Source organism: Odocoileus virginianus, chromosome 3 (assembly GCF_023699985.2).
Source record: "Odocoileus virginianus isolate 20LAN1187 ecotype Illinois chromosome 3, Ovbor_1.2, whole genome shotgun sequence".
Classification (NCBI taxonomy): domain Eukaryota; kingdom Metazoa; phylum Chordata; class Mammalia; order Artiodactyla; family Cervidae; genus Odocoileus; species Odocoileus virginianus.
In genome coordinates this window covers 63,998,456-64,013,581 of record NC_069676.1, presented here as the reverse complement: position 1 = coordinate 64,013,581, position 15,126 = coordinate 63,998,456, and the positions used below count along the sequence as shown (strand labels likewise).

Here is a 15,126-nt window from a genome sequence, read left to right as displayed (position 1 = left end):
GCTGCTATTTTTTCCCGTCTTTAAATCCTATTGCAGTGTTTATTTATCACGGTCACTAACAACTTTTTCCTATTTAAATATTGTTGCTTGGAGGAAGATGGGATTACTGGGCCAAAGTGTATGAAGATTTTTATGACTCATTAAAAATATTGGTGAATTACTTTTTGAAAATTTACGCCAATGTCCACTGTACCAATGTTGAGATACATATGTCTCACATTTCCTTTTTGATAGAAAATGTAGGCAAGTTCTTTTGTTTTTCTTTTATTTTCTGTTACAACTGGAGTTTACTCAAACTCATGTCCATTGAGTCAGTGATGCCATCCAACCATCTCATCCTCTGTTGTCTCCTTCTCTTCCCCTCTTCAATCTTTTCCAGCATCAGGGTCTTTTCCAAGGAGTCAGTTTTTCTCATCAGGTGGCCAAAGTATTGGAGCTTCAGCTTCAGTATCTGTCCTTCCAGTGAATATTAAGGACTGATTTCCTTTAGGATTGACTGGTTGGATTTCCTTGCTGTCTAAGAGACTCTCAAGAGTCTTCTCCAACACCATAGTTCAAAAGCATCAATTCTTCAGTGCTCAGCTTTCTTTATAATCCAACTCTCACATCCATACATGACTGCCGGGAAAACCATAGTTTTGACTAGATGGACCTTAGTTGGCAAAGTGATGTCTCTGCGTTTTAATATGCTGTCTAGGTTAGTCATAGCTTTTCTTCCATGACCAACCTGTGTGGATTACTTGTTTATTACTGGGTCATTTACTTAGTGATGTCTTGGTTCTTTATTAACTTGCATGGGTTCCTAAAAACACAGAATTTTTAACTATTTCTCTTATTTACTGCTATTATTTTACTATCTTAAAAAGAGTTCTCTGTGTGCTCAGACACATCTGACTCTTTATGACCCCATGGATTGTAGCCTGCCAGGCTGCTCTGTCAATGAGATTCTCTAGGCAAGAATACTAGAGTGGGTTGCCATGTCCTACTTCACGAGATTTTCCCTTCACAAGGATCAAACCCACATCTCTTATGTCTCCTGTATTGACAGGTGGGTTCTTTACCACTAATGGCACCTGGGAAGCCCCATTGTTTTTTACTTCTTTAAAAAGAGTTCTCTGTGAGGCGTGGTGTGGGGAAAGCAGAAACTTAGAGAATTGTGCATTTGAATATGTTAGTCTTCTTGGCAATTTCTGTTGTCATTCTTCCTCACATCATAGGTTGGTTACTTGTCAGTTTCCTATTATTTTTATCTTTTCCATATTACATGGTAGTTGGCCTTTTTAGATCTCTGTTTATCCTGCTAGACTCTTGAGATAGTCAAGAGAAAGGAGTGTATGTTACTCATTTAGAAGAGAGTAAAGATTCAGTCGATACTAGATGAATAAAGATATTTAACTCTGACCCCCTGGAGGTATTTTAAGGGGGGAATCTGAGACTTCCCCTCCCTGCCCTCACCAAAACAATTGCTGATCAGTTTCCCTGTAACAATCAAATACTTAGAGCTTTTTCTATTGGTTTGTAATGGCCTTCCAGCTACCTGTTCCCCTGGCACCTCATTAGTATTTCATATCTGCAGCTATTTGTTTCATTGTCAAGGCTGCTCACTTGTATGTTGAGTGCAGAAGTCACCATCTTGTTCCTGCTCTCTGTTTTGGAGTGCTTAAGAATAAAAAGTAGATTGAAGTGATACATTGATATAAGACAAATTCACAAATTCACTTGAGTCTGAGTTTTCTGGTCTGTTCACCCATTTCTGTTTATGTCCCTGACACTTGGTTGGGCTTAGGTGGTAAAATGCTGAGGAGGCTGTGCCTTTGTTCTTGAGCTCTTGTTCTAGTGGCGTGAGTAGAAGAATTGACAGGTTGCTTCCATACAAGGGAAGCCTTGATAGAGGTTTGTTCAGAGTTCCCTGAGGGTACAAAGGACTGCTCACTCCACTGAGAAACAAGTCAGAGAAACCTTCTGAGAGGGAAGATGTCTGAGCCAGGTCTTAGAAGGTGAGCTGGGGTAAGCCAGGATGAAGAAAGGAGGGGGTGTTTTTTTGGTAGGGAAATAATGCCAAGTGCAATTGATCTTTCTTTTTTGTTTTTGAATTATGGCTATCTTCATCACTGCTATTCTGTGCTTTTAAATAGCCTGTTAGGTTTGCATCATTTTAGTGACTTTTTGTATGCAACATTCCTTGACTTTTTAAAAAAAATTATTTTGCCTGATAACATTTAGAATTACTTTTACTTTCAAGAAAATTTCTGTTGGGATTTTGATTGGAATTTTGTTAAACATGTAAAATAACTTGAAGGAGATAAAAATCTTCATCAATTTTAGTCTGTTCAGCTAAGAGTTGGTCTCTTAATTTTATATTTATCTCTCTAAAATTTTTACATTTTTAAGCATAGGTTACAGCAAATCTATGGTAGTTTTTCTTTATGAATAAATTTATGAATGTTTATGCATATGCATTATATGTAAAATATATGAGCTAATATCAGAAAAAGTATGTCTTGAATATAATTTCCTAAGCAAAACTATTTTATTTTTATTTAAGAAACAAGCACTAATTTTAACGTTTTAAATTTGAGCTGATTTTTAAAATTGTACATGATTGGGGTCTTCTATTTTTCTTAGAATAACATGTCGCTTATAGCATTTAAACTTTTATATATCTCTTAAGCCTGCCTTCATATTTTTCAATACTTAGCAGTTTTTTCTTAGGTTTTTGTTTTCTACTTATTAAGATGTAAAATTTAGAATTATTAATAGGGCTTCACTGGTGGAATTTAGAGTTATTTATGCCATCTTATGTTTATGATTTATATTTGTTCTTTTGTTGATTATTCTGAAATCTTAAGTTGATTGTTTTGTTTATTCATTTCCCTATGATAAGTTTAAATGCTTTTTATCATGCCAGAAGACTGCTTTGGCCAAACAGCATACTTTGTAGGGTTTTTCATTCTTCAAATAGGCTAATCACTAATTAGTTAGGAAAATATATTTCAATCTGAAATTCCTAGGGTTTTATGTTAAATATACCATCCATTTCTACTTTCAGAAAATATAGACTGAAGAGTTTTTTTTTTAACGTTTTCATTTACAGATTATTTTATATGATCATGGGACAGTCAAAGGGAAGTGTTTTGATGACATGCATAGGGGAGTGCATGTGTTTTGTGTGTATAATGGTTTTCCAATTTGTAAGTTATAAAGAGCAATTATATTTATCAATTATTTTCCTTATTTTTTTTTTAAATTTTCCTTTTTCTTATACTTCAAAGTTGTGGATTTTGGGTTTATGTTACTTGCCTGTTCAGCATAATGTTTTAATTATATATACAGTCAGCAAGACAGGAACTTTATTATTATATATCATCATAATTAAGCTCTCCTACTATAAAACATTTTCAAGTTTTTTAGGTTAATTTTGCCCACCAAGTTTTTAAGTGCAGTTCTTGACTTGGTCTTTTAATAGATTAAACTAGATGATTTCATGTTACAGTTGCTACCTTGATTTAGTATCTGCTGTCCTCAACTTTGCCATTCCAAAATGCTTGCTTTCAATTAAAATATACCATAATTTGGAAGATTGTATTCTCACATTGTATCTACCCATTTTACATTCTAAGTTTTTCCTTGAAATATCTCACAAGGATTCTATTATTATGTTTAATTACTTGTGCCAGGGAGTCTCATAGCAGATCTCATTTCTCCATTGATGGGTCAGGAGGGTCTTCAGTGGGGGCTGTAAACTGATTCAAACACCAAATATTTGGTGTTATTGAGGATAATTAAAATTAGCATGCACAGACTAAAATTAGCCTGTCATTGAACTTAACTGGAGAAGCAAATTCATACATGCTATTCACAGGGTTTTTTCCCTGAAATTTATGTATTTCTCTGCACTGACTCCCATTCCCTGGCTCTGTACCCAGACTCTTTTCTTTGGGTAAAGTGGGGCTTGGTGGCTGACTGAACTACAGAGTTTTCACATCTTTTTCAAAGGAGTCAAGTTGGAGGAAATGTAAAAGTTGCTGTTTTATACCTATTTGCCACTTTAAAAGAGTTCCTTCTGTGAAGGAAAATGATAGAACTCTTTTTAGCTACTCAGTATTTCATCTGTTTTGTAATTTTGTATTAACACTCATGTCAATTAGTTTAAGTCACCAGTAACAGCCTTTCTCTCTCCTTAGTGTTCCCTTCTCATTTTAGCCATGCTTCAACAGCTTTTTCACCAATGCATTTTGAATGGTGACTTCTCTGACTTCCTTCTCTTTGATTTAGATTTCTTTGGTAAGTTTCCCCCAAAAAAGAAACCATGTACTAAAATTACTGCACCCTACTTGTGAGTAAAATTTTCCCTATAACATTTTACCTTTTGAGGATTCTGTAATGTTGCTTCAGCATCATTTGTAGTCAGCAGCTTAATTTGATGGGAGGTAACCTATGATGAAAGTACAATGGGGAATGCATATGGATTCTGTCATGTACTGGATATGTAAAATAAAATTAGTCTTAGATTTTCTAGATGAGAAAATGACCTCTCTACCTTAACATGTAATTGTGAGAATCTATTCATATGTCATTACTCCTTTATAAACTTTAAAAATAAATATAAGCATTCTAGGGTCTCAGGCTGATGGGTAAATAGGTAAATCACAGTACAACATAGGATTATAAAATAAATTAGAACAAATTAATGGGGGACTTAAGAATGATAAGGACTACAGAGGAAAGATGACATGGGGATGGGATCCTGAAGGATGATATCCTGTGATAGGGTGGTGCGACTTGGAAGGGCATTCTAGGTGGATGGAATAGTATGTTCAAAAATGTGGTACTCTGGAAGGCCAGGAGACTGAGATGCTGGAATGGAGGATTGACTGTGGTGTGTAATGCCATGATATCCTTCTGTCATACATTGTCCCCATTTGGGGAGCAGGGTTAGGGTATTCTGTGGAAAAGGATAAAAACTGGACCAGGGATGAGCAACTGGCTTATAGGTGGCTGATCCATAGGCTGACCAGGAATGCTAAGGTATCCTGATTAAAAATGTGGAGCAAGCAGACTGGCTTCTTCACTGATTTAGAGATAGGAGTGTTAAACTACAGCAAAAGGAGCCTGTCCAGGTCTTTAGGAAAATGGTAGAAGATGGCTGTTCCCTTACCTTCTCCAAGTCCTGGGGACTCCCCAGTTCTAGGCAGGTGTTATCTTATAATAAGCTCTCTTTCATAAAGCAGCCTGTGTGAATCTCTTCCCAAAAACAAAAATGACTTAATAATGTGTTAGGCCACTGATCAAAGAGAAGGAGAAGAGAAGTTAACCTTAAAATTTATTTCTGTGGCAGAGTCAACAGGAGTAACTGTTTTATCAACTGTGAAAGTGGAATTCCCTAAAGAAGTGGACAAGGGTGCTTTCCTTCTTACCAATCATTATTTTTATTAATATACTTTACAAGACTGCAGTTGAAATAATATTAAATACAAATTTTTTATACAGAAAGTGTAATAAAGTTAAAATAGTTCCTTGTAATTCATAGCATTATTGCAATGCTTACAAAATTTTTGCATAGAGTGTGCAAGGATTGATGTTATTCAAAACAAAACTAAAAAGCTCTTCTTACATCACACCCAAATCCAGAGAAAAACAAAAAACCAAGTTTAAAAAAAAAAAAATCCAAAGGCTGAATTCAATTGCTTTTAGGGAAATGGGGTTCCTTTTTCAAAATCTCCAAGCAAATAGGACTTTTATGACCTTATCTTTACTGTGAAAGCACCAGAATCTGGCTTCTCCGGGAGTGTGTTTAGCCAGCACAAAGATGGATGGTTCCCTGCCTTTCCTTTCTCAAACTGGATTTCCTGAAGAACTGTGCCTCTGCTTCCTTGTGGCCTCAAAAAGAGAGAAACTTGACTGGGTAGGCGGCTAACAGATTGCAGACTCTATTACTGCCTCACCAAACACTACCTATAAATCAGGTTAGTTTTGTGTCCACCCCAAATTCAGGTTTGCAGACTCTTCCTTCTACTTTGCCAACATCTCCTGTCTCCGCTAGGGAACCTGACTGCTGGCTCTGGTGATGTTAGTTCCAAGAGACCCTTTAAAGAGACCCCTTCCTAATTTGCCGTTTGGACGCATACATCAGTAAAAGAAAATCCCTGAACGACTTACCCTCAAAGAGGATATTTGACATTTTTAGCTCATCCCTTTACTAAGGTTTGAGAGGTGGCAGGGCCACAGGAGCACGACAGGACCCTGGTCAGCACTGGGACTGACTGTGTCAGGAGCAAGGAGAGGCTCTGTCTGCAGCCCTCTAGGGGTCAGACATGTGATGTGGAGAAGACACAGAAAAGGCAGGACAGACCCACCCTCTGCCACTGCGCCATTACGAAGCTCTGGGTAGGGGCAGACTAATAGGAGCTGCACAAGGGCATACTAGTTTAGCCTGTTCCGATTGTCCCTGGCTGAGTTAATTCTTCAAAATGATTTTAAGTCTTTGAACTCTTAGAGATCAAACCCTGATCCCTTGGCTTAGAAGATGAAAGTGCCCCAAAGCCACGAAGGTATAAGGAACTTCAGATGCACTCATCTGCTCCCTTAATCACTGGAATGCCACCAACCTCTTTGCTGAAACTAGGACACTGGTGTCAACTGTACAGGTTCAAGGGTGCCACTGTTGCAACAAGAATTGGCAGGTGGGTCCCCTTTCCAACTCAGATCAATTGGTAATGATGGCCTGAGTGCTTTGGTAAGAAAAATTCTGCACATGGGGTAGGTGGGGTTATGGACCATTAGTGATGACTGACCAGGTACAGGGTGTGAGAGTCAAACCATTATCCCAGCCAAAGAGGCCAGCTTGGTCCTGAATGCCTGGTGCTAACTGAATTCTTGCCAGTCTTATTTTCTTGTAGGGAAATACAGACAGTTGAGTTCCTTTCTATTTGATTCTCTCCTGGAGTCTTGCCATAACTAAATGTAGGGAAGAATGATAGCCACCTAAAATAAGACATTTGTCTTTTGAAGTGAAATACAGGGGAAGGAGAATTGTGTGAGCAGAAACGCTTATCTGTGTATCCTCAACTATAGATCATTGAGGATTAAAGTTTAACTCTTAAATGTAAGGCTGACAATCCAGGCATCTTTGAATTTATAAGGAGAAGGAGCTTGATTTAACAAGAATCATAAAGCAAACTATTTGGTGGGTTTTTTTTTTGGTACCAGATTCTGTTACTCAGATCTTCTATATTTTTACCATAGGTATCTCTCTTTTGGTGCTGGATACTGTCACTCATGAGACAAGATAGAAAGAAAGGAGATATAATTTTATAGTCTCATCTACACAAGAAGGACTAGTTAAAAAACTGGTAGGAGACATTTCTTAACAGCTTGACAAATAGCTTGACCTGCTGGTGACTTCACAGTGATCTGGAGTTAGACCCGCATTCCAGCTCTGCCCTTTTCTAACTAGTGACTTTGAGCAAGTTTCCCAGCCTTTCTAAGCCTCAGTTTCCACATCTGTAGATTGGAACTATAATGGAACCAAACTCAAAGGATTGTTTTGAGGATGAAATAAGTGGATGCATATAAAACACTCAGCACAGTGGCTAGCACATAGTGCTCAATGAATACTAGTTCATAAAAATTATCATTATAATTGGAGAAATAGAACTCAGCGCTTGCCATGTTTTACAATAGGCTCTGGGTCCAAGGAGACCTCTCTGACCTCATGCAAGATTCATGGGTGTGATTTGAGAAGAAGGTTCACAACTTGCTCAGATCCTCAAAGAAGCTATAACATCCCCCCAAATGTTAGGACCTCGTGAATTATATAAATATGGTGACTAAAGAAGCATCAGTGTCTTCTTGGTCATCAAATATCTTTTGTCCTCAGACAGTACTTTGCTATACTGCTCCTTTGTAACCTTATGGATCAACTTGGGATTTAGGAAATCTGAGTTCTCTCTTTAGGAAATCTGAGTTCTCTCTGATTTCACCAAAATAATGCACATATAGAATTAGGCTGTGAAGACAATAAAGAAATGGGATTACCAGATGAGTCTAGGAGTGCAGAATAGATATTAGGTAAAACAGGTCTTCTCTCTTGCCTGAAAGAGGGCAACTTGTTTTATTGTCTGACCTTAGGTCATGTTCAGTGATGGAGCAAAATCCCTTCACTGTCTAGTGAGGGTGTCTACATGCCTAACGGGGTGTTTTGGAATACTCTTCTGGTTTCCCATTGCGGCAGCTGGATTTGAACTCTAAAAATACTTCCTGTTGATAGTGTTTTCCTCTGTTCAGTTGAAAACCTCGTGGAGGTGGAACTGATATTACCACTGTTGGGCAGAAGTTAAGAAGTCAGCACTGCTGTTGGTATGTTTGAGACTATTTACTGATGGATTTGGTTAACATCCTTAATACTGTTCTGACATCACACCTCTTGTTGCATCCTTTGAACTGCTCTTTTTTTTCAGGGGAAGATGCTAATATCCTAATCTGTCAGTACCTAAAGAAAGGAAGATGTGGGGTGGGATAAAACCAAAGAAAATAGCCCATAGATCATGGGTCACCTCCAAGGGGATGTTTTATTCTTGTGCTCTAACAATACTCAAAACGAGGACCTCCCACAAATAATTCCTTTCCCTTTGCCATTCAGACCTGTCTTGAGAAATTTCAAGGACTCCATTATGAAGAAAGCTTTTAAGAACCATAGAAATCACATTGCTTTTGAAAGTGCTAATGTGTGCGGTGTGCTGTGCTGGCTGAAGCAGTGGGCTTCAGAGCGCTTTATCTCTTATCAGTGGTTTAGCTTTGTGAATGAGAAATTCAGAGGCAACTGTGTAATTTGAAATTCTGATTATCACAAAGAAAGAGATGCATCTGACACTAGCTTTGACTATTTTAATGGAAATATGTTGGGACAAGGGGGAGCCTTCCACTGAGGAAAAAGTGATGAAAGACCAAAAGAGAGACATTTTATCTTTGAGATAAAAGGCCTGTTTTCTAAGGTTGTTTCTTTTATTATGACTTTTCCCCTCTACCTGCTACTGGGGCACCATGCAAATGTTTCATTCCAGGAACTGCTTTGTTATTCTTTTTGTGCCTAAGGAGCAAGAGAACTAGAGAGAAGGGGTCTTGTTTACAACCTACTTAAATGGGATTTTCACCTTTCAGAGAGCCTTAAAAAAATAAGGATCTAGTGCTTAAATGGATCTGTTTACTTCCTTGGTTCAAACATCAGGCTACCTTTTGCCTAAAATAAATCAAGATATTCTCATGTAGCTGCTCCTGTGAAGGCCAGTTCAATCCTCTCTGAGTTGAATCCAGATAAAGTGCCAAAGGACTCCTTTAGCTAATATTGATTAGGGTCTAGTATATGGTGAGTAAAAAATTAAACACCTTTCCTTCCCTAACAGGAATACTAGTACTTACAAAGAATCATTCATAACTGATGGTATTTTAATAATATTGAATATGAAGTCCTGGATTAGCAATAGGGATGCTGACTGAAGGGACAGATCTCTGGAAGGAACCCTGCCTTACCACGCAGAGGCAGAGATGTTGGAATTCAAAGTAGGTCTTTCCTGTACTCCTATTACGCCAAAGAACAAAGACCTAGATCCTTGAAAACAACATCAAGGCAGTCTTTCCCACTGAACTCCAACTCCCCAGTAATAGCTTCATGAAATAATTCTGTATTTTTTCTTCTTACATATTTTAAGATATTCCTCTGAATATTTCTAATTATTTATTGGTCCCGCCAACTCTTCAGGCCTGATGTAGTCATAAGAGAGCAAGTCTGCCGTGGGTGTGAATAACTGAGGTGATGGATGCCAAAAAGATGTGTTAAGTCAAAAATATTCTTCAGAGGACCATGGAATGGACATCTTTCTGGAATTTGAGAAGGTGAGATAGAAACCTCTAAGCAGAGACTGCAGAAATAGTCTCTTCAGGAAAGAGATTCTAGATATAAATCAAAGGACCCCTGCTTCACTTCATGTCACACGATGATGCTGACCCAAGGAACCCCTATATATTAAGGGTCCTAGGAAAACCTTTAGGATGATCACAGCTTTCCTCTTTCACTCAACCCTTCCCTAATTCCATCTTCCCTCTTCCCAAGAATCCTGTGAGCCTGTGTTTCTCAGACAAGTGGATATCTTTTACGTGCAATGTAAGGTGGAACATCTTTTCTATAACCACATATTTATATTTCCAAGCATGCCTGGAAATGTATTGCTATCACCTGCTTTCTCTCCTGCTGTGTCCAACACAGATGAGACTACACATGACCTCTATGCCAAACGTCAGCAAACTTTCACTGAAAAACCAATTAGTAACTGTGTTTTGTGGGCCACGAGGTTTCTGGCACAGACACCCAACGCTGCTGGTCCAGTATGCAATCAGCTATCCATAACATGTAAGTGGATGGATGTGCCTGTGTTAAAATAAAACTTTATTTACAAAAACAAGTGATGAGTCCCATTTGGCTTAGGGACCAGAGTTTGTTGACCCCTGTGCTAGAGTCAAGACTTAAGCAATCTTTGGTCTATGGTGCTGGGCATACAGTGAAAATCATCCAAGGGAAACTGACCTAAATGAAGTTAAAAGCCAGTTCGAGTTTATAGGTTCTGTCTCTTGGGTAACAGAAAGATAAAGCTTCGTATCTAGTTTCCACCTAGACTGATGACACCAAAAGGGCTTTTGAAAACCTCCTTCATACTAGTCATCTCTTAAGACTCAACTTTAACAATTTATTAGCAGATATCCAATAGAACTAGGTGCTAAACATTTGGAGATGAAACTTTCCTAAAAAATATTAAAATACTAGAACTTCTAGAATATTGAAAATTCATTTAAGCTCTTCATTATGCCACCCACTGCTTAATATTCTGAGAGATGTGATTGTCTAGAAGATACTGTATATAAAGATTAGAAAGAATCTCATTGTTGTAAATTAAAATTATCAGATTTTAATGTAAAAGAGATTTTTTTTTTCCAGAATGCAGGTAAAATGTTTTGTCATGACCAGGGACATGGAGGAAGTTAGGGGGGAAAATGTACATTGAGGACTTAATATGCATTTACCGAATTCTAAAGTCTGAACTGAAATACATGATTTAATCCATGCCAAACTTCCTGCTCATTACCTATATTGTAGTCACTTGGCACAAATGAAAATCAGAATTTTATATCGTGTCTATCCCCATAGGTGCTTGATTTCTATTCTTGGTTGCTATTATTCTTTTTATTCTATTTGTGATCTGAGTACCTTTAGGATTAAATTTTGCAAATGGGATCACACCACTCCTTTTTATTGGCATAAAATTCCCAAGGTGCTCCTCTCAGACTTTCATTTAACAATTAGAACAAAATTAGATGAAAGAGCTCAGTGAACCTTCCGTTTCTTTGTCATCCTTAGAACAGGTACTTGAGATGACAAAATGCAAAGATGGTTTGTCTGTTAAAAAAAAACCAACAAAACACGAAACCCCTTTGTCTTCAGTTATGTAGCCACAAAGGGCCTCATAACTACTGCTGATCTGAAAGATATGGGGTAGATGCTCCAAGTTGCCAAGGAGGGCCTTTCTCGGCTTGGAATAACCCTGGATATGGTACATGCAGATTCTGGCAGTGTGATCCTACATGATATAAATAGTACTGAGCCAGAGCAACTGGATTTTTTTTTTTTTTTTACCATTTTTTTTTTTAGACCCTAATGCTGCAAAATAAGCAATCACATGGTCTCACAGTTGAGCAACCCAGTTCTTCTGTGTGGATATTGAGCAGGAGTGACTGGAGGGAGCCCGGGGTCTGGGAGCCAGCAGAACCACTGGTCAAGCCAGAACCATCCCTCTTCCCCCACCGCTAAGTGACCAAGCAATACACAGTTTGTTTTTACCTCCCATGTGCAATCTCAGCCCCCCGATGCTGGAGTGTCATCTCAAAAATACCAGACCTCTTATTCATTTTCTATGGCACATGTCACCTCTGCTTGTGAAGTAAGAAAAAGTAGAACCCTGTTGAGGAAAAAACAAATGCCATTCAGGCCTACAAAGAAGACTTCATTTAGGAGTGTGGGGCCACTGCTTGCCAAGTGGCATCCAGGGCGATAGGAGCCAGTCGGTTATGTCACCCTTCCGGGCTCTTCGGAGTCCACATCTGTCAGTCACTGGGTTTGTCTACCAGCCTTTAAGATGCCCGGTCATTATTTTACCTTTCCCTCCAATCACCCGAAAGAAACTACAGGTAACAACAAGATAACAGGATGTGCTTCTCCTTGCTGAGTGCATTGACGTAAGGCACAGGCACATTTCCCCTCTTTGAACAGAGACGGTGTAATCTCCTGTCCCAGCACAAGAGCTGGCCAGGGTGACCCTGGAGTGTGATGATGAAAGTGGGGTGATGGGAGGTAGCTGATGGCGGGAATTAGGGAGCTGCTGCCACATGCAGGGGACCAGGGACCACTGGGCCCCAAGGGACACAGCGATTCTAAGGAAGACACTTGACTCTTGTCTAGAGTAATGTTCAGTGAACATTCCTGGGGGCACATGGTACTTCATGGCTGTGATTCTTGGGTCACTATTCTTAGAGAAAACGATGGTCAATTTAGGAAAATGAATATCCCAATACTGAAAAACTATGTAAGAAGATTGGAGGCAGAGAGTTTGTGCATGCCTTTAAAAATAAAAGGCATGCCTCTAAATGACCTATCAGTCCCCAGAAACATATTTAAAAGTTATTCTGTTCCCTATTCCACTCTTTGACTTCCACCTCCAAATAGCTTCTCATGGGGGTAGGGGGTTCCATTCTTAAGGATTTGGATTGACCTGATCTTTTTGGGTACGACTCCACTGCATAAAATTCAAAAGTGAGGATGTAACAGATTTTGAGCCATTTTTTCCCTTTAAACAGAGACATATCGGCCATTTATTCTTAGTCTGTCAGGCCACTGAGTAGCTTCCAGCCGACTGAGGAGCAGCTGTTATCCTATTTTGTGCTGATTTACAGCTCCTGTTTTGACTGTGCGATAATATGTGAGTTTGAAGGAAGGAGGCTAGCAGGAGTTGGGAGAGTCATTCAAACTTTGCTAAAATCCATCCTCCAAATTCCTACAACCATGAAAGCCTGGGTGCATTTGGATGCCAAAGTAGCACAGCCAGTCTGAGTTCCTCTGTCTGACTTCTAGAGGGACTTGACTTGAAGAGGGATGGCTGGCTGTGTGGAAGCTCATAAAGGGAACTACGGGTCTGCTTTTACTACAAGGGTCTTAGCCCCTGAGGGCGACTTGCAAATTCCCGCCATCACTGCCTTGTGATGACACTAAAAGCAAAGACAGGCTGTTACTCAAACATGTAGGCAGATATTCAGTAAGTGTTGATACACTGTGATTCAGCAGGGTCTGGAGAATATTAGGACCAAATTAGTGTTTTGATTTTATCAGGTATGTGACAGGGTTGGGATAGCAATGACAGTGGATATCACAGGGTCACCCATGGTTCCTTTTGTACTGAAACCTCATTTTATACAGAGGATATATATATTTATTTATATATATTTATATATATTTATATCCACCCACACACGCAAACACACTCACGCATACACACACACACACACGCACGCACATACACACAAGGTCTTTGATAGGCTTTCCGTGTTCTAGTAAAAATAGCTGGCAGCCAGGGTCTAAAGCCAAAAAAGGCCTGGATGCTGCCGACAGTGTCCACTACAGATGGTCTCTCACAGGCAGACACTTGTGTTTATCTGACAGGTGGAACCGGCTCCTGCCTGGGACAGGAATAACCTCCCGTTGGCGCAGACGCAGATCTCGAACACCTTCTGCCTCGCTCCTGTGGGCGTATAGGATCCATGAGGCAGTCTAGGTAGCTTGATTTTCGCAGCATCTAACTTAATCTAAAGAGAGGAAACAGGAAGGAAGAGTCACTTATCCTCTTGACATTCCAAAACAGTGGATAAGAATGTTCAGTTGAAATCAAACGAACACCAACTATGTGCTCAGCATTGTTGACACTGGGAATTCAGGGATGAATAAGACAGGTCAAGTCTCTTCCCTCCCAGAAGCTTGTATTCTAGTCAGACAGTGTTGTACTGGCAACGTCATGTGTATATTAGCATTTTGTAATAGCATACCATGTGGAATGTGAACGGATTCCTAGAGTGATGTAAATTTGGAAATGGTAGGGTAACAATTTTCTTTACTATTCTTTACTATTTTCTTTGCTATGCTCTGCTTCTCTATACATTTAGGTATGGAGTGGGGCTTCAAGAACATGCAGCACTTCCGGTCTTAAATGTCAGGATTACAACTGATCCCTCCAGCGTCCAGATCCTGATAGCTATAAATTGCATCTGTGATGTAGTCACTCCTTCTAAATGTGTGTGGTTTGGAGTCTGCAGCTGTCTGTGGAGACAGTTTTGATAACTGAAAGCTCTATCTGACTTGCTCTTTTAAAACAAATATAGCACATGCCAAACCAATCAAAAGTCAGGCTTAGTGAACAGAGGCAGGTGGAGACTGATAACCTCTAAGCAGATATGGAAAGTGGAATAGAGAATTGCTTTAAAAACATTTTTCCTCTTTAAAAAAATCTTAAATGGAAAAATTCACTTATGAATAGGATAAAGGCACTTTCAAAAGTTTGCATTTGAATTGTATTTTCTTTGGGGATTTGGCTTACCTTGCTTGCAAAAACACAAGCAGCTCTTTTGTTCACCACAGTGAGACTGTATTGGGGTAAGAGAATGAATATTTGCAGCCTCTTGTCTCTCAGCCTCTGCTTAGCTAAGTTTTGACTTGTTCTGACTGGGATAGCTGTTAGAACTTACTTTTCCATTTCCGGTGAAAGTAAATGCGTACAATGTATACTTAAAAATGACTACAAGTAAACTAAGCTTCTCTTTAAATAATCTTGTGTGTCGTACAGTTTAATTATACCAGACAACTAAATCTATTTTAAGGTGATGAGAGGGTTTGGAATTAGCATTCATTTTTACAGCCGTCCTTATAATTCTGTTTTTTGTAATATGTGCTATTAGCTCAGCACTTTACAAATAATGAGTCATAAATTCTATGGGTTGTGGGTTTGGCTTATAATTGTGTTGTTCAATATATGTGAT

General features: G+C 39.0%; 1 protein-coding gene and 1 long non-coding RNA gene across 4 annotated transcripts in view; one reads left to right on the top strand and one right to left on the bottom strand.

Moving 5' to 3' along the window:
* Nucleotides 1-15,126, top strand: part of LOC139034442 (uncharacterized) — a 79,714-nt gene that overhangs the window by 25,822 nt on the left and 38,766 nt on the right. The window lies entirely within an intron of this gene.
* The window catches only part of SGCD (sarcoglycan delta), a 611,526-nt gene continuing 601,805 nt past the window's right edge, over nucleotides 5,406-15,126 (bottom strand). For both annotated transcript variants that reach the window (XM_020898146.2, XM_020898128.2), the window contains exon 8: nucleotides 5,406-13,902. In XM_020898146.2, the coding sequence (XP_020753805.1) occupies nucleotides 13,729-13,902 (174 nt within the window). In that variant the 3' untranslated portion in view covers nucleotides 5,406-13,728. The remainder of the gene's footprint in view (nucleotides 13,903-15,126) is intronic.